Source organism: Urocampus carinirostris, chromosome 14 (assembly GCF_059441175.1).
Source record: "Urocampus carinirostris isolate Australia breed hairy pipefish chromosome 14, RoL_Ucar_1.0, whole genome shotgun sequence".
Lineage (NCBI taxonomy): Eukaryota > Metazoa > Chordata > Actinopteri > Syngnathiformes > Syngnathidae > Urocampus > Urocampus carinirostris.
Window position 1 is genome coordinate 24,444,949 of NC_142362.1, and position 22,439 is coordinate 24,467,387.

Sequence of the window (22,439 nt, forward strand, 5' to 3'; positions counted from 1 at the left end):
CTCTTATTTGGTGAATTTTATTGGTCGGTTTTTTTTTGTGGCACTTCCGGGAAAGCTCTTGTTTACGTCTAGAGATACCCGTACAGCGAAAAGAAGAATCCAGACTACGGATTGATACAAATCAGTTGCAAATATGGTATGACTGATTGTGAAAGGTAAATAAGTTGTTTTTTTTCAGTTTTCATTGACCCATTAATGTTTACATTTAGTGTTCTGTTTAACGAGTCTGTGTTGTAAATAAACCAAACCGCGTTTACATTTTCACCTACATACAACAGTATTGTGCATCACAGCTGTTTATTGCATTGTGGGCAAAGGTACTCTTTTTTGTTCATAAAAAAATATCAACGTACGTCGAAAATATTTCAGAATTCCTGTTTCGTTTTTAATAGTGCATTGTATACATTTGACCACTTGAGAGCACTGTATTTTCTAACGCGAAGGAAAACCAGTGGCAAATGACCACAGCGTACCAGCGACATTGCGGCGACTACTCGGTATAGATTACGTTAAGTAAAATAAATACTGTACACATTTCTCAACTTAATATTTTTGATTAAATTAACATTGGTATGATGGTTCATGTCTTTTTGACTAGTTATCGAATCAGTTTCCTTTTATTACCGAATGGAAGTTTTTTTGTACCACTAGGAGGCACTCCATATTACACACTGTCCCTTTAAGGTCAAATGATCATGTAATCGCACTCTGCTTTAAAGCCATTAATGTAATTAAAATGAGAACATTTTCCTGCTTTGACTCGTTTTTTAATTTCCATTCCTTCTTTTCTGTGTTCTGTATTGCACTTGAAATGATCATGAGAGCCTAAAGGGACAGTGTTTAATATTTTGTGCCTCTAAGTGGTACTAAAAACTTCCATTCAGTAAACAAAACATTGATTCGAATAATAGGCAGACTACATGAACTCTCATTACATTGTTAACTTTGGTAAAAAATTATAGGTTAAGAAATGTGTATTGGAATCCCCACTAAGGTCTGTGCCATGTTCTCCGGTCCCAAGCAGTCATGCTGTGGCACTGGCTCTCATTTTGCACAGCGCCATCTAGTGTTTAAATATTACACACTGTGGCATTAACAGTGCAACATTTTCTTATCATTTGAGGTAACCATGACCCAAAAGGCAATAAAGGTTATTCAATTTAGTAAAAATATTGTAATTTATAACCTCAGTGTTTCCCATAGAATTTTGTGAGACCTTGGTGGGTGGACAGTCTACAATTCAACTTTTAACCGATGTAGACTGAAACAATACAGAACTACTAAAACACAAACAACTACAGATTGGGATTTGTATAACAAAGTGAAAAATATAATCAGTCTCTACTGAATAATGGTATGTAGGATCACCGATTGGCTAAGCTTTGAGGGGCTGATTTAGCTTCTTCTGTCAGTGATAGATAATGCAGTCTGCTTTGGAACAATTAATGTAATAAAGATGAGAACATTCTGCATTGACTTCTTTTTTAAATTTAATTTCCTTTTTTTTACTCTTTGTTGCACTCGTTCCCCTCTCTTTGATACATTTCATTTTTAAGTGTTGCTGCTCCCCCCCTACTCAGAGGACCAATTTCCGCAGCACATGAGATAAAACCACGCATATTAACCAAGTGAGAGGACAAAAAAGCATAAAAACGGGCGATCGGGCACACCACAGCGCTTGCTATATTTTCTAGATTACATTTTTCATCCCATCCCATGGGATGTTGGACGCGTTCTAAGTGATGGGCAGGGCACCCGTATGATGCGGCAGGGGTAAACCAGTGAAAGCTGTTGGGCCCTGCTGTTGAACAGAAGAGTGTGTTGTGTCACCCTAACCTGGGTGACATGGCCGCTTTCTTGTGTCCCGTTTCATCTGGAGGGACGAAAGCATGACCAACTTAGATGCCAAGGTGCTTAACTTGTTTGGGCATTTGGGTTGGCCATGGTCCAAGAATTTTTTTTTGTATGTGTGTTTTTGCTACTTTTTCCCTTTTTATTTTTTTATTTTCTTTGTTTTTGTAAGTGTTGTCTTGCTGTCGGTCACCCCTCTCGAGGGATACGACCAGGGTAGATAGATGGATAGATAGATTTCTAATAATTATTTTGATTACCTTTGCATTTATTTATATTTAAAACATATAACTATATTTTATAAATAATAAAAGGTTTTAGACTTTGAAGGTACTCAGTAGATTGGCAACCCGCCAGAGACGTGGTATGGGAAAACACTGAGCCTGTATCTCAAGAGTAACGATTATTTTGAAGCAGTTTTTTTTCTCCAAAAATAAACCCAAAAAATCTAATGACAAAACACATTAGGTTGGAAGAATGGTGGAGGAGGGTGGGGTGGAGAGTAATTTTGTGCTCATCCCTGTCGTTTTTTTTTTTGTCCATGAAAACAGTGAAAGTGAGAAAACGCTAATTTCAAGTAAAGTCTTGGACACCAACCCAAAACCCCAAGAAAGATGAACAAAAGAAGAGTTAATTCAAGCGCATCTAAAAAATACAAGTGCAAGCGCGTCATGAACACGCTATCTAAAGCTGAAATCATGGCTTCCAGCCAGGAAATGGCAGCAGAGAATTTAAATATTTCAATTTCCGTAAAGTCCCTTTAAAATCAGCAAAATCATGTGCAAGATTTCTACCTTTTGGCAGTGGAATCCTTAACAGCTTCATCAAACAAAACAAGGTATTGAATATCTCTGTACTACCAGATTTTTAGTAAATAAAAATAAATGGTGATCTGCTGCCACCTACTGATATGGATGACGATGGTTTATGGAACACTCTATACATGTTTGAATGTAGAAAAAGAAGTTTCCATTTTTATTATTTTTATTTTGTAAATCGACTGTTACCTAAAGTGTTGTTACACAATTCTTCATGAGAATTTTGGGGCTTGAAGGTTGTCTGAATATCATTAGTTCTACTATCAAATACGTGTACTTTATGTATGGAGTAATATGACTAAAAATTGTGTTTTGCATTTCAGCGAGCATCTACGTAGTCAGGAAAATCCGGGCGGCCATTGCTCAAACAGAGCAACAGGAAGAGCCCATCGTGACACCATGTAGTGCTATCGGTAAGACGTTCACCCTAATGTATTCATGATTATTCCTTAAGGCGCAGGGGATGTCAACCCACAGTTCAGAAGCCTCATGCAGCTCTTTAGCACTGCCGTGTGGATTCCTGGTGCTTTCACAAATATGTTTACGAATTAAAAACGCTTAAGGAAGAGAACGGTTTCTGTAGAAGGATAAACATGACACGAACACTTTAACGTTTCCTAATGCTGTAAAATAAATGTTACATTTCAACAACAGTGATTGCATCACTTTCGGAGTAAAATAGATGAGAGCAAACATAGATCTAAGAAGTGAATTGCATCTCCAAACTACATTATGTTGGAACCCAGGAGATAATAAAGAGGGGAATACTGGTCACAGATGGTGACTACATGAAGGCGTCATTCAACAAGATATCAGAACACCTATTTGCAGGCTTCAAGAACAGAATTGAAATAATACAGAGAATTTAAAGGATGCATTTCTCCGCTAAGACAGTTAAGGAAAGGGTCATTAAAACAGCAAGCACATCGCTGAACATCAAATTAAGGACATTCAGAGTCACCATACTCAATTGCCTGTGATGGATTTTTATACTGTATTGCAGTTCTTTAATTGTGTCAAAGGAATGAAACATACTGTAATTCACCCGTCCATCTATTAGCTGCACCTCTTATCCTCATTAGGGCTGCGGTGGTGCTGGAGCCCATCTCAGCTGTCTTTGGGCTGTGGGCAGGGGACACTCTGAACTGGTTGCCAGCCAGCTGCAGGGCACACAGAGGAAAACCAGTCACTCCCTCAATCACACCTAGGGATAATTTGGACCCGCCAATTAACATGACATGCATGTTTTTGGAATGTGGGAGGAAGCCGAAGCGCCCGCAGGAAACCCATGCAAGCTCGGAGAGAACATGCAAACTCCGCACAGGAAATCTAGTTGCTGGATTTGACCCATGACCTCAGAACTGTGCCACGGACGTGCTAACAACTCAGCTGCCATGTCGCTCTACTCTAATAGTACTATTATAATGAAGTAATACTTGAGGCGCAATCCTACAACAGAGTTGTCATGTGGTGCGTCAATCTCCACATCGTGCCCTGCATCCAATTTAGTAATTTTCATAGTAAGCTAATATTGCTAATATAGAAACATACAGCATCTGCACTCATTTTTTGCGTCTCTACACAATTTTTGGGGGGGTTATGGTCACATTCCCCTTAGTCCAGGGCAGGGGTCAGGAACCGTTTTGACCCAAAGAGCCATAAAAGCAAAAAAATGTTTTAAAAAGAAATTGAGAGAGCCACATCATATATTTTCAGACAAAATTGAAAAAAAACTGCCAAACACACTCTCTAGACAAAAGCTACCATATTTTCCGCACTGTAGGGCGCACCGGGTTATAGGGCGCACCCCCAAAAAATAGTTTTTGGTCCTATATCTTCCATAGATAAGGCGCACCGGATTATAAGGCGCTACAATGGGAACGTAGACAAAACAGTCAGATGATTCAGTCAAACTGATTACCCCCTTAACATTCCCAAAGCTTGCAAAGAAGCAAATACGTGTCGTAGACACGTGCGGATGCGGTGTCCGTACGATGTCACTCAAATGCGTCATTTCAAATATCATTCGGAAGGTTCAAGTCTTGGGATTCAAGAAATGCCAACCATTCCTTAGTTTCTATTTTCTTTTTCGCTCGCAACTTTACTGTGCATATGACAATAAACACTTGGAATTGAGTTTAATTCACTCAACTCATCACAGCAACATCAAGATAGTTCTAAAACAAGATACCGGGAAAATATAAAGCCGCATAACTCACCTAAGTTCTCACGTTCAATAATGATACGCAATCTTGGTCTTCTTACAACCGTGGGTGTAGTAAATCCAGGAGAGTAAAATGTTTACAAATACAGACTAATGAAACACGTTTCTTTATGGCGTACTTTAGCAAGCTTGCTATTCAGTCATCTTTTTCGGCCAATTGCAGGGTTTGTTTTGGCCCTCTAGCGTATCCGAAGCTCCGAATAACTTCAGCCAATAGCGATCGATGTAACGGATGATTGACGCATCTTTTTCGGCCAATTGCAGGGTTGGTTTTGGCCCTCTAGCGTATCCGAGGCTCAGAATAACTTCAGCCAATAGCGATCGATTTAACGGATGATTGATACATCTTTTTCGGCCAATTGCAGGGTTTGTTTTGGCCCTCTAGCCAATCCGAGGCTCCGAATAACTTTAGCCAATAGCGATCGATTCAAATAATGATTGACACATTGGTTAGCCAATGAAACGTCGGTATATAAATTCCAGCATACACCGCGGACTACTCCACTTCCGGGGGGAAATCGAGTCGGCGGCTGTTGCGTAAGTTGCGAGACCTTGCGAATTTAATATTGAGCCATATATAAGGCGCACTGTATTATAGGGTGCATGGTCAGCTTTTGAAAAAAATTAAGACTTTTAGGTGCGCCTTATAGTGCGGAAAATACGGTAATTCTTCAGCACATTTGATTTCACTGTGTGTCATTTGATGATTTAATCAAATGTATCAAATGAGCGGTAGTATCTCAGGAGGTAGAGCGCTCGTCTTGGGATCAAGGGATCCCAGTTCGAATCCCGGCTTGTCCGTGTTACATGTCGAAGTGTCCTTGGGTAAGACACTGAACCCCTAATACCCCCAATAAGCAGGTTAGCGTCATACATGGCTGCAATACAAGGCTGCTATTGGGAAATGTGAAGCACACTGTAAAGCGCTTTGGGAAGTCATTGACTTGAAAAGCGCTATATAAATGCAGATCATTTCATTTCATGATAATATTGCCAAATCCTGTGTCCCAAATCATTGTAAATATGCCATTTACAATTTGTCTTCCACCTTAAGTTAAGAGTGTTGAGGCAATTTTCTTCCATGAAATTTGTCCTTAATAACGGTTTCAAAGCAATGTGCATGCAAAGTTATTTTCTAAAAATGTCACAAATTACTGCAAACGATAAGCATATCGTCATATTCACTTTTGGTGTAGACTGCACTGAGCGAGAGAGAGAGAAGGAAGTGCCTTGCGCTGTGTGCAGGGATCTGCCCACCTGTACTGCTCACCCAAAGTCGTTTACCAGCGTTTGTATTTATCAGTTTAAATGGTTTCTTATCAAACTTCTGCATTAAGTTGCTTTGGCTTTATAAAGACCAAAATCGGGATGAAATCACTTGACTTTGGAACGCCACAGAGAGATGTGCAATAGTTGCATTTTATTTCGGAGCCATATGTACTCATGAAAAGAGCCACATATGGCTCCCAAGCCTTAGTTTCCCTATCCCTGGTCTAGGGAAATGTCACCAAGCCCCATCACTATGAGCAGGCTTCACGAAGGGCTCGTGATCTTTTTGTATCTTTAATACTACTAAATTATAATACAATTTATATTTCAACTCTCCAGTGAACTTGTAACACATTAAAATCAAGCAACTAAAAACCCTGCGTGACAGAACAAAATATCAATTAAAAATGCTTTTAAATACTCAATCGATTTAATCAACAGCACAGAATCAATGGAGAAATGCATATTGACCAATCACCATAGAGGAAAAAGCATCAGGATGTTCTGTTTACTGTTTTAAATAATGACGCCTGCTGCTAGCTGGATGTGCTGTTGGTTATGTTTAACGGCGTCAGTGCTGTGTAAACATTTTTTGGTGTAATAACGATTGTATCCCCCCATGCTTTGAAATCCCCCCCCCCCTCCTGAGACTCATGTCTGGTGACGGCCCTGATGTGACCACAGCCGTGGATGTCCTTCTCGCGCGATAGTGGTTTTAGTCTTATGTCCCGGTTTAACATTGGACAAATATGCTCCCAGTCTTTTTGGTGCCCAACAAGCATACAATGTAGCCACTTATCCTAATGTGTTTGTTTTCTCCCTTTTCCTACTCAGCTGAGAAGAAAGCAGCGCGACTGCTTCGAGAGACGTCAGAGAACGGTGACGTCATCGGTGCGGAGACTGTCTCTGGGACGTCTTTGGCTGTGCAGAAGCATGGCTCTTGATGTTAAAAAACAAGAATCACACTGGTCGTTCTCACAGTTATTTAGTTTACTTTTCTGCATGACAACAGATTTATAAGACAATAAATGTAATGACCACGCTGTGCGCTTTTTGAAACATTTTTCTTTCACATTGTAAAGTTTGATAATGTCGGTTGCAGCGTGTGAAGACCTAACTTATAAACCTCTTGAATGTGGCTAAGCAGGTCTGATGTGTTTTGCAATTGTAATACAGTATCAATAAACATGTGAAACTTCTCAACCTCGTCATTGCATGCTGCGCAAAATGTACACTGCAATCGGAAGTTTACAGTAATGTGACAATTTTCTCATCTCCTGGTAGTGGGTGTTGTCTACAGTTAGGCCCAAAAATATTTGGACGGACACACAATTTTCACATGTCGGGTAATTTAGACCTTTTAACTGAACGGCAAACGCCACTTCCGCTTGTACTTCCGCATCCTCCCGAGTAATGTTTTTGACTTCCGGTAGCTTAGCTTCCGTCAGTCGCATTCCCAGCCTCGATAAACACAAAAGGATAGAAGAAAGTCGATCATGGATATAACTCCAAAGAAATGTAGTTCGGGGAAGACGTGCGCCGTTATTGGATGCCAAAAGTCACAAAAGCATCTGAACGAGTGCCTTGATCGGGAATATTTTGACCGTTTTCGTTCTTTAAGAAGCCAAAGGATGAGTGCATTGAACACGAAGAAACCACCCCAAAACGTTTTTCTGTTCCTTTCATCTCGTGGAGGAAAAACAGACACAAATAAATACTTTCCCAGAGCTCTGGCTGGGATACAATCGCCCTCCCCCGAGAACGAGACGCTGTCTCGAGAGGCGAACCCCTTTCTCTCCACATAAATGAAAGGAGCCATCTTCAATCGGGTTAGTTTAGCTTCAGCTTGTGTTTAGCTAACATTATTACTTTAGACATGTGCTATCACAGCTGTTAGATTTGCGTATCTACCTGTAGTTGCCCAGTACATTGTTGCCATAAACATCATAGCCTTGCAAGTTTAGCAGTATGCCGTCTGTGTTTTAGTGACACAGCAGGTTGCCAAACAGGAATATATCATTTGTTAGGCTACACACTAGAATAACAGAAATATTCTAGATCAGATCGCAGTAATATTAGACCAGACAGTGTCCCCAATATAACAAGTGTGTTAACAGAAAGCATGTGACTGAAGTAGAATGTGTGCAGCCTTGCAATATGCCTCTGAGCGTAGTATTGGTCATAAGGTACTTGAATTTTGTTGTGTTAAGTGTTGTTCCTGTCAGAACCAGATCAGGAGCAGGACCCAGAGGCGTAACTGCTGAAGTAGTACCGTCAGATCACAGGAAAAGTACTGAGTGTTTTGTAGTTGTTGTGACACGCTGCATTGTAGCAGTTAAATGTAGACTTTTAGCATATACATGTACATCAATAATTCTTAGTAGCAGTCGCAAATTGGAGAACTCCAAACTTTGTCGATATAAGGTGTAATTGATTACATTTACTTCTTTTTCTTTTTTAAAATTTTGATGTAATAAGTATTTAATGAGTCCATAATTTAAGATAATGAAATGTAACATTAGCATTTACATTAATGTAACGTAAAATATATGATATTTGAGTTAATCAATATGCCTTACAAATAAATGAAGAATAAATACTGTTAATTGAATTAATATTTAAGATAATTTGGGAATTCAAATAATTAACGGCAAACCTAAGTATTTGCCTCGTTTTAGAACAGGCTATTTCAGTTTTTCTAAGTAAACAAACTTCACTCCAGCAGTACAGTGATGATACTTATTTCTTGCTAGAACATCATTGGACAAAAATGATGGGGCGGCAGTAGCTCAGGAGGTAGAGCGCTCGTCTTGGGATCAAGGGATCCCAGTTCAAATCCCGGCTCGTCCGTGTTACATGTCGAAGTGTCCTTGGGTAAGACACTGAATCCCTAATACCCCCAATAAGCAGGTTAGTGCCTTACATATTGGGAAGTGTGGAGCACATTGTAAAGCGCTTTGGGAAGTCATTGACTTGAAAAGCGCTATATAAATGCAGATCATTTCATTTCATTATTAATATTGTGATAATTCCATTTAGGATTTTTTTCTTGTGAGGCCCCTTCTCAAGGTTTCTTATTTTCCTCATACTGAGGTTTTTGAGGTTTTTCTTGCTTGCATGTAAGTTTAAGATCAGGGGATGGTGTAATTGTAACCTATGCAGATTTTGAGACATTTTCTGATTAAGGACTATAGAAATAAATGTGTCTTGACTTGGCCTGCATAGGACTAATATAACATTTAATCACTTTTTAAAATTTTCCTTCCATGTAATTCTTTATTAGTCCTATCAAAGGATCTATTCTTGCCCCGCTGTGCATCTTATCATCCCTCCCCACTTACAGTATTTAAGCCTATCCAGCTTGCTTGCGCACAAGTGATTGAGGCTCATTTATGTGTTAAAAAATGCCAACCTTAAACATCAATAGAGAGCTTGTGTTTGTTTTTAGTCATTTCAATATGTGTCACTGCGTATATACTCATGATTGTATGAGTTCTTCATTCTTAACCTCTTTGATATTTGAGTCATAATTAACTTCTTGGTTTATTTTGTTGAAATTATTTGACTTCTTGATTCTGTTATTATTCACATTCTCCCGTGTTTTATATGGTAGCCGGAAAATGTCCTTGATTTATTTCAGCTCTTGTTGGACAAAGCTGTTCCTTTAAGTTTAATTTTTACTCATGGAGTGCCCATCATTCTGACTTCGCACTTGTGAATTAAACCATTGTTCTGTCAGTCATTTGTGCCCAGAATATTCTGTAATACAGACATCATCTGAAGTACTGATCTTTGGCTAGTTTTGCCTAACCTATGCTCTTATAACCCGGATATTAATGAATATGCAGAGGAAGGAAAAAGCCTTTCGTCTTTTTTTTCAAGGTGATTGCACTCGCCTGTGATTGACTGTGCGTCTCTGTCATCAAACTACATAAGTTTGCTGCTCCTCTTACAGGGTACATTTTTTCATGGATAAATTCTAACACTTTTTAAGGAGTTTCAAAGACAATTCCTCCAGTACCATTCGAAAAAAATATGTATCACATTGTTAATAAAGATTGTTGTTATAATTAGTATTATTGATCCCACCAAAACTAACAATGTATTGAGAGGTGAAGTGCGTAGTTTGAGATGTCCTTAAAAAGTTACAAGTTAAATATTTTCTCTATAAGGTATTTGTTAACAATGCCCATCTGAGTTCAAAGAGCCTTAATGCTTTATTTGCCATTGTGCCCATCTGCTTTTATCTTACTTTTATCAGGCCTGGGGCAGAACAAACACCCCAAAAAGATGAATAATTTAAAAAAAAAAGTTTATTTGAGCGTGTTTAAGAAACGCATGTAAATCGTGTGATACTCTGTCCTGATTTCAGCCTTAAGTTTTTAAATGTCGCACCACACCTTTAAGAAGGGTGCAAGCCAAGGACTGTCAACTTTCAAGTTTTTCCACATGGCTGTACAAAATTTGGAAATTTGTTACTCTCTGCCGCCATCTCCAGGCTTGTTGCATCATGGCAGCCTCAGTCAGCGTATTCATTATGTGTGTGCAAGTAGCTGCATTTATTAGACAAGCTCGAATTAACTCCTTTTATCGTCATTTATTTTTGAGTGGACTCGTTTGGGTTGTCTATTTTCATTTAGTGCATGGTTTATAGTCAGACTGGAGAGAAACATGGCAACAATTTCATTAAAAATCATCAACAAGCACTTCATCCCAAATTCAAGCATTATCAAGGATTTAAATGAATGAAAACTTTAATTCCAACATTCGAAAATAAAAACAGGACAAAAACAAATGACTCAACAACAAAAATAATGTTAACATAAAATGTTTGAAAAAAGGTAGTAAGAAGCAGACACTTATTTTCCCTACCCCTTCATCTTCCTTATTAATTACATTTCACAGATAGCTCTTCTTTTGTGTCTAAATATAACAAAACCTTACGGATAAACATATTACATAGGTCGAATATCAATAATAATAATAATAATAAAAATAGTCACGTGTTATATACTAATCATCGTAGTACCCATCTATTGACGTTATAATGCTACTAGTAACTAAATATCATTGAGACACGAATGATAACACTAGCAATAATAATACTTATGAAATAATAATAGTAACAATAACAACAAGGTTAACGATAGTTGTAAACCATCCATTTGCTATACATTATTTCCAATCTCTAGTAACACTCATTCCCCATTTACTTCATCTCTGTATTCTGCCAGTAATGTTTTTTTGTATTTAAATTTGAACACGTGAATATTTGGACATTGTTTAAACTCGTCTTGTAAATTGTTCAAAAATTTGACTCCACACACATACTTTTCTTGGTGGTTCTTTATGTATACTCTACAATTTGAAGCCCAAGTTCCTTGTAACTTATTTGTTTTCCTCAAAAAGCTTGTCTTGCAATCTGTTTTTTTATTTTTGTTTAAGTGTTCATTTAAATAAACATTTGTCCCTTTTAGTTTTTTTTCCTTGCTTAAGGAATCCATGTTTTCGTTTCCTGCTGACAAACCTCACTATGGTAGCTTTAAACTGGTTCTCACCTCTTGATAATGGATGGCATGGTTGTATATCATCAGCATTGGTAGATATCCCCTTACGACTCAAAAGCAATGACCTGTTGCTCAGCAAATTCTTGATCAGCATTAGTATTACTTTTATTTGCCACAGCCTTGGCATAGGTGTAGGTTTGATGTCCAAAACGGTGATAATATCACTGATCCAATGTGCTGTTCAAGTTCTGCTACGCGTCCTTCTAGCGCATTAATCCTTTAGAGGATTTAGAGGACAATTACCAAACCAACTCTTATATGCCGTTTGTCCCATAACAGCCTTGAAATAGTGCAACATAAAGCCACAACTCTATTATACCATTTAGTCATCCATTATAGTTTATTGTTTTGGAAATTTACTTAATCTTTCACAATGAGTTCATATTACAATAGTTAAATTATGATTTCAAGCAACACATTTCTACACAATTTTTTACAATGATCACAGCAGTTTGTGATACAGTTGCATTTCTCTTTCAATATATACACGTATATAACTTAAAACAATTCTCCACAAATTTACACGTTCTTTCAAAACATAGCGACACATTACAAACACAGTGAGATGAATCACATTTAAGGAATGATGAAATCTACTGTTGATATGAAGTAAACTACCACAAGGCAACATCATCAACCGACTGTTAACATCAACACAAAGCACTAAACGATCACAAGCAGAATCCCAAGGGGATTGAAAGAGTCTGAGTGTCAGGTTTTCAGTCCATTCTGATTTTCTGGTTAGTCATCCTGTAGATGATGCTGTCGTAGCCGGGGTCCATGTTCCACAAGTTGTAACTGACGGCAATCACGGCAAGGGCCAGCGCAATCATCAGCCACAGCACGATGTTGAAGACCACCGCGTAGTTAAAGTTGTACTTGTAGGCCAAGTTGTATGGGCTACCTGGGTTGCTCTGAAAATAAATAAGTTAAATTGATGGGATCACTTGTTACAGAAAATATACTGTATGTCCTAAAATGTCAGCATTCACTTCAGAGGTCTATGTATAATCCATCAACTAAAACAATCTAAATATACACAATTGTGTGTTTTATATTATATCCCAAAAGTATAGACCAATGGTTTTCAAATGGTCCGATTTAAGGACCCACCATCCCACCACTAATTAAGCCACGAGCCGTGTTCACTTCTCAAATTTGTTGTATAAAAAGATTGTGCAGTTTAAATCAGAGATAGTACAATTTATTCACGTAAAAAAAGACAAAACAAACTGAAACGACTACACGTAATAATATCTTAAATTCTCGATTCGTTACAATTTTAAGAGAATCCAAAATGCTTTATCTTAAAATAATAAAACACTCATGTTCTTCACTGTATCTGAATTTGCCATGCTCAACATGCATCAACTAACTTTGCCGCTCTTTTTCTGTTGTGTGAAATAGCAGCTAAAAACTCATTCACAGTGCAGTACCACCATCTATTGTTAAGAAATGTTCAAACATCAAAGACACTCAATATAGCTACAAATACGTTGGCCAGTGCCAATTAGTTAACGTTAGGGTTTTACCGCGGCCATTTTTTACAACACAAACAAGCTTCTTTTATTGCAATTAAACAGTGATTTAAAAGTTATATTCCGAATAGCATATGTATTGAAAACTTATTTGCTCGACCATAAAGCTTATTCCACTGAAGCTAACTGTCAAATTATCAACAGGTAAAATGGGGGACAAACATTCAGAAGAAAAAGCGTTATTTCACCAAAGTAAATATTTTCAACATGTTCAAAAGTGATTTCTATATATGTGGTGCAAATGCCTGTGCTTTACTGTTCTATTACATTTTCTAAAAATGTCTAAACAAAGCCATTTTAGTATCGTTTGTGCAAAAAGGGGACATTTCTCGCTAGGAGTGCATTTTTTTCTGCACAACATCGATAACAGGTTTTAGATCAGCACCAGTGTATGGAGATACTCCATTTCCAGATCGTGTGGACTGTAGTCAGGCAGACTGGACTATTTAGTTATATTTGGAATATGCCAGGAAGAAGACGCTTTGGGTTGGTAGCTCGCTCTATCCTCAGTTTCTCTAAATACCGCTCTTTGTGCTTTCCGACAAAGTGAGCCACCTCATTCGACTGTTGCACAAAATTTGTTTGACTAGTCATTGCTAATGGTGTTGAACAGTATATTTTTGTTGTTGTTGTTGTCGTTGTCGTTGTCTCCCGTTTACTCTCTTCACCCACCGTTTACTACAGTTTACTGCCGCTTGTCGTGGTGTCATCGCATGGTTAGTCGTGTGTGTGTGCAAAGGGTCAATAGGAGTGAATAAGGAAGGCACTATAATTATAGGACTGATAGTCATGAGACCATTATCATAACAGAAAAATATGATGTCAGTTATTGGTACGATGGCAAAAATAATATACTTCATAACGGTCACTTGGAGCAACGTACAAATGCAATTAGCTGAATCTACTTATTAGAAAGATTCCGAGCATTTATGTAATCGCTCGCTATAATGCAGTTTACCTTTAAATCTCATTGCTTCACTGATTTTCATCAAGCATTGTATTTTGATTGCAGTCCCTAAAAGAGTAGGTTTTGGTGAATTAAAAAAAAGTTAACAGCAGGGTTCCTATAGCTTACGCCGGGTTAAATTTAAGACTTTTGTAATGCCTTCGGAAATCAAATTTCTGACAAAGTCAAAACAGTAGTGTTCCGGATATCTCATACATTGAAAACTGCTATGTGCTTCACCATAAAGCTTATCATGGTGAAATTAACCGCCGAATTATCAACAAATACAAGACAACGCTCAGAAGAGTAACGTCATTTCGCTAAAATAAATATTTTCAACATGCTCAAAAGTGATTTATATACAAGATACAAATGCCACATGCTTTACTGTTCTGTTTCATCCTCCAAAAATCTAGGTATGAAGTCGTTTTAGTAATGTTGGCGCAAAGGCAACCCCGCGGGTGCATTTTTCGACAGTTACCAGCTACGAAGAACTGGTAAGCATCCAGACTTCTATAATCTTTAAGATCAACACTGGTGTATGGGGATACTCCATTTACTAAATAGTGGTACAGATAGTGTTGATGATTTGTTTAGAGGTGAAGTAGGACTGGATTGCTCGGTAGCTAACATTGCTAATGCTATCCCCAGTTTCTCTAGATCAGGGGTGGGGAACCTATGGCTTGCGAGCCACATATGGCTCTTTCAATGAGTACCTGTGGCTCAGAGACAAATGCAAAAGGTGCAAGCACTCCCTCCCATCTCTCGCCCTACGCCGTCTGCGCCAAAGGTAAGCACATCAGGCTCCCTGTTTGCAGAATGTTGTGACGTTTTTACAAAATAACTGCTTGCATTTGGTTTTGAAACCAATATGTATGAGGAAAAAAGGGTTAAAATGAGTTTAACCGATCCTGAGTAATTGCAAGAAAGAGACAAGTTTAAAGTGGTATGTTTGTTGATTTTGGGACACGGGCTCTGGCGTTATTCTCTTTTCATAATTTTTATCAAATCCTCAAAAATAAATGTGCTGAAGACTAAGCTTTTGTCTGGGGCGCGGGTTTAGCAATTTAGTAAATTTGTCTCATAATATATGGTGTGGCTCTTTCGCAAAATAAAATTAATATATTTTACTTTTATGGCTCTTTGAGTCAAAAAGGTTCCTGACCCCTGCTCTAGATAGCGCTTTTTGTGCCTTTTGACAAGGTGAGCCACCTCATCCTACAGCTGCAAACCCGGCTCCTCCGTGTTACATGTCATAGTTCCCTGAATCCCTAATGCCCCCAATAAGCATGGCCGCTATTGGTGTGTGAGTGTTTGTGTAAATGGGTGTGAAGCACATTGTAAAGCACTTTGGGAGGTCTTCATTGACTTGAAAAGTGCTATATAAATGCAGACCATTTACTAGTCATCGCCAATTGTGTCGATTAGTATAGCTTTTTTGTTGCTGACGTCTACAGTTAAAGGTCCTCGTCCACTGTTTACTAAGAGTTACTATCATCTGTTATGGTGCCCTCAGATGGTTAGGTCACGGGTGAGCAAAATGTCAATACAATAGGGACTTACAATCTGTTTAGATTCCAAAATGGAGCGGGATTTCCTGGTGAGAGGAGCTTCAAAGATCTTCACAGTTACAACCTCTATCACAGCACTGTTGCCGTAGAGACCGTACACATCCTCCCCAAACTACAAAACACAAAAAAGTTTAGGATCATGTAACCTCTTCTTGCTTCTCTTCTTTACCTTCTGCAGGAAGGAGGAAAGAATGCCGATGGCATCGCGGTACTGAGCAGAGTCTTGCCCGTAGACGCGGCTCAGTTCCTCCAGGCCTGACAACTCCAGGGAGTAAAGGTCTGGTGAGTGATCCTTGGCCAGATGCCTGTGCCTCTGTAGCTGTAGTAACATATTATGTAGACAGATGAGCAAAAAAAAAAAAGTAAAAAATAAATAAAATAACCGATAGGGGACTACTTACCAGAGTTGTGATATCGTGTAGGACTTGGATCTCAGAGAGGAACAGCAAATCAGCCTGTGGACATGATACGCATCGTGAGCAAGATTAGACGAGGGACAAGCCTTACAATACTTCTACAAGGGACCGTATAGGATGTGCTTGGTTGTGGTGAAATTATGATAATAGTAAGAGACCTCTGCGTTCCTGCTGAGGGAGTTGAGGGGCAAGGTAGTCAGCACGGACCCATCTTGCGACAACCGGCTTCGGATCTGCTGCAAGGTAACCGGCAGGTCTTCAAAAACGGCGTTGGCTTTCCCCAGCATGTACAGACGCTAGAAGGGGGTGCAGAAGATTCATCATCAGAAAGTCTGTGCGCAAAATATAGATGCTCTATGATTCAGTGTTTCTCCACCAGTGTGCCACAAGACTGTCCAATATGCCTCAGGAAATTTTCAAATTTTATCTTTCCTAAAACACAGGACATTGTTGAGTTATTTTGCCTTCTTTCAGCGATTAGCCTGGTAACTAACATTGATCCATATCAATAGGTGGCAATAGATCGTTTTCTTTTGAAACATCAATTATCTGCTCATGAGGTAGTATGGGAGACATGTATATTTAATAACATATTTTGTTTCAAAAAGCCGTTTAAGATTACACTGCAAAAAAAATTGTCAAATAAATTAACACGCACAAAATGTTGCAGATTTTATTTTGTTTATTTTACCAAAAAAGGAAGAAAAAAACAAATTAACAAGGGATAGAGAACAAGAAAAAAAGGAAAAAAATGAGAAGGAAAGAAAGTGATGAAAGACAGAAAGGAAAAACAGATAAAGACAGCCAGAAAAAGAAGGAATACAGAGTGAAAAAATAAAGAGTAAAAATAATTGTTCCACTCAAAGATAGTTTCCTTTCCGTTAATTTAAAGTATAATTTGTTCTTTTTCCTAGAAGATAAAAATATAGTAGAACAATAAAATTCAAAATCACAGTAAGTATTGACCAAACTGAATAAACGGTACTACCTCCTGTGCCACGGTGACCACAAATGACAAGAAAAACTTTATACTGTCAACTTAAGCAACGTCATTTAAACTATGAAAAAAAAATAAGCCACAAAACTCGGCCCAGGAACTTTTTAAAAACTTTTGACGGACAATGTGCCTGGGTTAAAAAAAAGGTTGAGAAACAGCTCTAATTAAGATGATTTTGGTAGCAAGTGGTCCCACAGTATAAGACCTCTTGAAAAAATGATATCCCAAAAATAAGCCACGATTTTTAGGTTGAAAAGCATAAAGATTTTTGGACCTCTTCACTCGGAGCAAGCTGCAGCACGACAGGCGTGTCTTCAGCAAACAGGGACTGCACTGTCTCGGCGACGCTATCCAAAGTAAAGGGCGCAGGCTAGGAAGAAAGAAGATAATCGTCGCTACAACGCCAAATGCATTTTATTTTAAATTAAAGTCCAGGATGACTCACATTCTCCAAGGGGTAAGAGGTCACGCTCTGAGGAAAGGCCAAGTCATCGGCTCCTCGGACCACGATCAGAACATTTGCTCGGGGGCGCTGGAATAGAGGACCAGCTTGGAGACCAGGCCAAGTGAGATCCTGAAAAGGCATTACATTTTATCTCATTGTATCACTATTTTTGGTAATGGTACCAGAGATGAATGTTAGAGAAAAAAAAAGGATTTCTGAAAGATATCAATAAACGCAAAAAGCACGATGAGGGAAACAACTATTTGTTGTATGTGATGATGAATCATATTTTAAAGGACATGAAATACATATATGGTAAATATTGTATTGGTATTGTGTTCATAGTTTACGTTGTCAATAAATGATTTTCATCATGGCTACATACATTTAACAATGTTTGTCACTTACAATGCTTAGTTAGACAAAATTTTGCACTAATTTTTAATTTAGAAAAAATGGGGTGCGTTTTCTACTCTAGTGCACAAATAACTTCGGTATTTGGTATCCAAAATTGCATTCCCATTTTTAGAGACTTCATTGATTACATTAAAGAAAAAACACATCGGTGTCCAATTTGAATTTACCCCTATTTTACGGACATAAGGCGCCCTGTGTGTGTCATGGAATTAAAGATGAATAAATAGACTGTTCACAACTGGAGGAAGCGAAAAAAAACTAACCCGACAAGTAAAGAAGACTCAGCGGTTAAAATACAAGGTGGCCCGACTGAGTAAAGACTCGAGCAATGGATCATCGTGCTACGAGTGGGAGAAGCGTTTTGACGGTCACCATTCGGCCAGAAGCATGGAACTTATTTTTCCATCCGTACCAGTATTATGATGAAAAGCTAGCCATCTTTCACTTTTACTGCAGCAAATGCATGTGCAAAAAACATCCAGCTCAGCCACATCACTAACATGGACAGGGTTCCGCTGACTTTCGACATCCCAATGAGACAGAGTGGTGAATAAAACAACAAGCACTGTAGAAATATTAGCGATAGGGTCTGAAAAGTCTTTTTGTTTACTGTTGTACTTGGCTGCCATGCTGATGGACACGTGCTATGGTAATTTTAAAGAGAGATTTTGCCTAAAGAGGAACTACCTGCAGGGGTAATCATCAAGGCAAATTAAAAAGGGCTGGATTGATGAGAAAATAATGAGGTCGGGGGATGTGTATGTAAGAGGAGAGGTGCTTTTTTACCCCACATATCACCATCACCTTTGATCTGTGACTATGCCTGCCCATACAAAAGCTGATGTAATAAAAAAGAAAAGAGAAGCAAATAAATTCTGGACTAGCAGTCATCCCGGGAGGCCAAAGACAAGACTTTCAGTCACTGGACATCAGAGTTAACCGTCTGTTCGAAATGAGGCTGTGAGCGGCGAGGAAAAGATAAATGACAGATGGACACCAGTTTCACAAAGAGTGGAAGGCAGCACTGGGGGAATACAGCATAATTTGCGAATGGATTGTCGACGCTTGTGCTAACGTGTCTGCTGGGACTGTTGTTCGAGGTTTCGCAAACGCTGGCATCATCTCAGAGGAGCCGCACGGCAAGGAAAGTGACTCGGAAAGTGAAGAAAGTAAACCGTTTGATGGAGATTTAGCGCAGCTGTTCAGGCCAGAAACAAAGGACGAGGATTTTGATGATTTTGTTTAATACAGACTACGGGTAAAAAATGTGAATACCAAACTTTGTTCTAAGTGCAGTTTTGCACCTGCTGTATTTTTAAATAAGCACACTTGCCTGTGTTGTTGTGAGGCAGCAAAGGGAAACCGCGCCCTATTGTGCAGTGCGCCCTATTGTGCAGTGCGCCCTATGTATGTGTTAACTACAGAAATATAAATAATAACCAGACTACACCTTATAACAGAATGCACCATATAGTAGTGAAAATAAAGTAATGCTTATGTTAGATGTTATGTCCAACTAACAATTAAATGTTGGTAAACGAGTTAATAATAAGTAACCACAGCAACCTCTTGAACGGAGAAGCCCATAGTTAATGCAACCAAGTCCGGAATCTTCTCGCCAGAGATGGGCCACTCTCCTTTTTGGAAGGACACAAACTCCGGAGCCTGCAGCACTGTCAAGGTGTCCCCACATACACCTGCACATTGAAAAAGATAAGTGTTAACGTCCTAAAACCATTTAATAGGAATAATTTTAGTTTGTTTGGAAAAAAAAAGATTTCCTCAGGCTGATGTTTTTGTGATTTTCCTTGTCCTAATGCAGGTTTCAGACCAGATAGTGTCACAATAGTCTGTAGTTTGCAATAGTATTTGGTCTGTGCAGCCCTTTGAGACTATTCGTGATTAAAAGGCATCCAAATAAACATGACTTGACAACTTGAAAGTTATAACATGAGACATTTTCCTACCAGTGTTTCTAATAGAACTGCTTGCAAACCTTGGTGGGTGGGCAGTTTACTGACACTTGAAAAATGAATAAATTCAAGCATTTTTAAGGATTTCAAGAACGCGTACGAACCCTGTAAATAACCTAAGCATCATGTTTACTTACTTTTTTAACACAAGGAAGACTCGTGACGAAGAACTTCCCTATTCCTTGGCCTGTCACATGATTTACAATTCACGGAGTACCAAGGGCGCACTTTGCGGAATAATAAAATATTCACTACGCTTGTTTAACAAATGACATGTTGACTTACAATTCCACCGATAGCACAGAGAATGTACCAAATAAACGTATATTAAAAAAAAAACCTTTGAATGAATAACATGTCGCAAATGCTAGTATATCTACTAGCTTAGTTAGCCTCCTGTGTTTGGTTAGCACTTTGGCGACAGGTAGTATTACGCTTGATAAAGTCCACTTGAAATAATCATCACAATGTCGTTTTAATTCCACGTATCTTACCAGCGGTGCAGAGGAATAGGAGGACGAGCACGGGGAAGGGCAAAACCTCCATCCTCGAGCGGTCAGTCAGTGCCATCTTTCCTTCTCTACGCTTCTAGTCGTGATCACATGACACATGACGTCAAAAGAATATCACGTGCGCAATACGGATAGAGCATGCGCACTAACAACCTCCCAGTAAATAATTGGGCTATACAGTACTATACTGCATTAAATGATCAGGAATCACAAGTCAAGTCATGTTTATTTACTTTAAAACGTAATCTGATACAGTTACTAATTACATGTTTTGAAATGTATTCAGTAACGTTATCCGAATACCATAATAATACAGTATATATATCTTTAGTACTTTCGATTGCTCTTGGATTACAGTGGGACCTCGCTACTTCGCGCTTCGACGTTCGCGGATTCAGAACTTCGCGGGCCTAAAAAATGATAATAATAAAATAAAATAATTTAAAAGATTTTTTTTAAAGCATTTTTGAAGGGGTGTCGCTACTTCGTGGTTCCATGTTCACGGGTTCAGAGCCTCGAAGGTCTAAAAAATGATAATAATAAAATAAAATAATAAAAAATATATATATATTTTTTAAATGTATTTATTTTGAGTTGCGCCGCTATTTCGCAGATTTTCACTTATTGCGGGTGGTTTTGGTCCCCATTAAGAATAGAATAGAATTTACTTTTATCGTCATTCTTTGTAACCATGCACACAGAACGAAATGTCGATACACCTGGCCCGTACAGTTAAACTGTAGCCAGCTGATGCAGCCGCAGCCAAACAGGGCTCCCGCCATTTTAGACCCAACTGCTGAGTTGGGAGTCATTAGGTGACCAAAACCCCCAATTCCAACCCTTAATGCCGAGCGCCAAGCAGGGAGGCAATGAAACGAAATGAAATGATCTGCATTTATATAGCGCTTTTCAAGTCAATGACTTCCCAAAGCGCTTTACATTGTGCTTCACATTTCCCAATAGCGGCCATGATCTGTGCAGCCATGTAAGGCTGCTAACCTGCTTATTGGGGGTATTGGGGGTTCAGTGTCTTACCCAACGCAATGAGAACCAATGTTGTAAGTCTTAGGTATGACTCGGCCGAGGCTTGAACCAGTGACCTTCCAGGCTCGGAGCCGGCGCCCTACCATCTAGGCTACCGCGATAACCGAGGTTCCACTGTACTCCATTACCAAATATGCCAATAAAAGACAGAATAAACTAAATATTAATAAAGTTACATTTTTTTCAAGATAAATGTACAATGTAACCTTAAAAAAGAAAAAGAGGAAACCGAGATCAGGTAGTTGCTTGTAGTACAACAAAAAACACAAGCACCTAGTATAAATAGTAAATTGTAACCACGTAGTATAGTGTATTGAGCAAAAACATAACTTTCTCTTTCAGATGACAAATAAGGTATGCTTTGTTTTACTTCACAATCACATTAGGTTCAAGAACACAATATTGTTTTAAACAAAGTGCTCACTTTGTAAAATTCAGAAACACTGTCACTTCTTGTCATCTATTTCTCTGTGTCTGCAGTGTCAGTAATTAAAATTATGATAGAGACAATTAATGTACGAGCACATTATGTATACGTAAATGTAAATGTGAGAAACATGTAAACGATTGCATGAAGTGAATGAATGGATGGTTGAAAACATGATGTGGAAGAGGGCACTTGCTTGCAGGCATATAATTGCATTTATAATTTCATTTTATGTAATTTCGTTTGTTCATACTTGTTTGTTAATGTTGTTTCGTTAGTTGCAATTTGATTACATGCCATTTCTTCTCTTGTCTTGCAAAGTTTTTGGTCATCTAGTCATGTTTTGTAGTCAGGCACCTTGGGGAGCTCCACGGGTGGAGTTGGGCTTTAGAGTAAGCATGTGTGGGAAACAAATGAGACCGCA

At 38.6% G+C, this 22,439-nt stretch overlaps 1 protein-coding gene and 2 long non-coding RNA genes across 3 annotated transcripts; 2 read left to right on the forward strand and 1 right to left on the reverse strand.

The window, feature by feature from the left end:
* The first annotated feature begins 30 nt into the window (after positions 1–30).
* LOC148353024 (uncharacterized) lies at positions 31–7,361 on the forward strand. The gene is made up of 3 exons (XR_015852665.1): positions 31–155; positions 2,993–3,082; positions 6,997–7,361. It is a non-coding gene; the product is annotated as an uncharacterized LOC148353024 (long non-coding RNA).
* A 1,731-nt stretch (positions 7,362–9,092) lies between these two features.
* On the forward strand, positions 9,093–17,180 carry LOC148353025 (uncharacterized). The gene is made up of 2 exons (XR_015852666.1): positions 9,093–14,710; positions 14,865–17,180. It is a non-coding gene; the product is annotated as an uncharacterized LOC148353025 (long non-coding RNA).
* atp6ap2 (ATPase H+ transporting accessory protein 2) lies at positions 12,051–20,693 on the reverse strand. The gene is made up of 9 exons (XM_088352580.1): positions 20,527–20,693; positions 19,626–19,756; positions 17,643–17,771; positions 17,472–17,567; positions 16,359–16,496; positions 16,186–16,239; positions 15,954–16,103; positions 15,777–15,896; positions 12,051–12,643 (listed from the first exon to the last, which is right to left on the reverse strand). The coding sequence occupies exons 1-9, from the start codon at positions 20,600–20,602 to the stop codon at positions 12,449–12,451; spliced, it is 1,089 nt and encodes a 362-aa protein (XP_088208706.1). The 5' UTR covers positions 20,603–20,693; the 3' UTR covers positions 12,051–12,448.
* Positions 20,694–22,439: the final 1,746 nt, after the last annotated feature.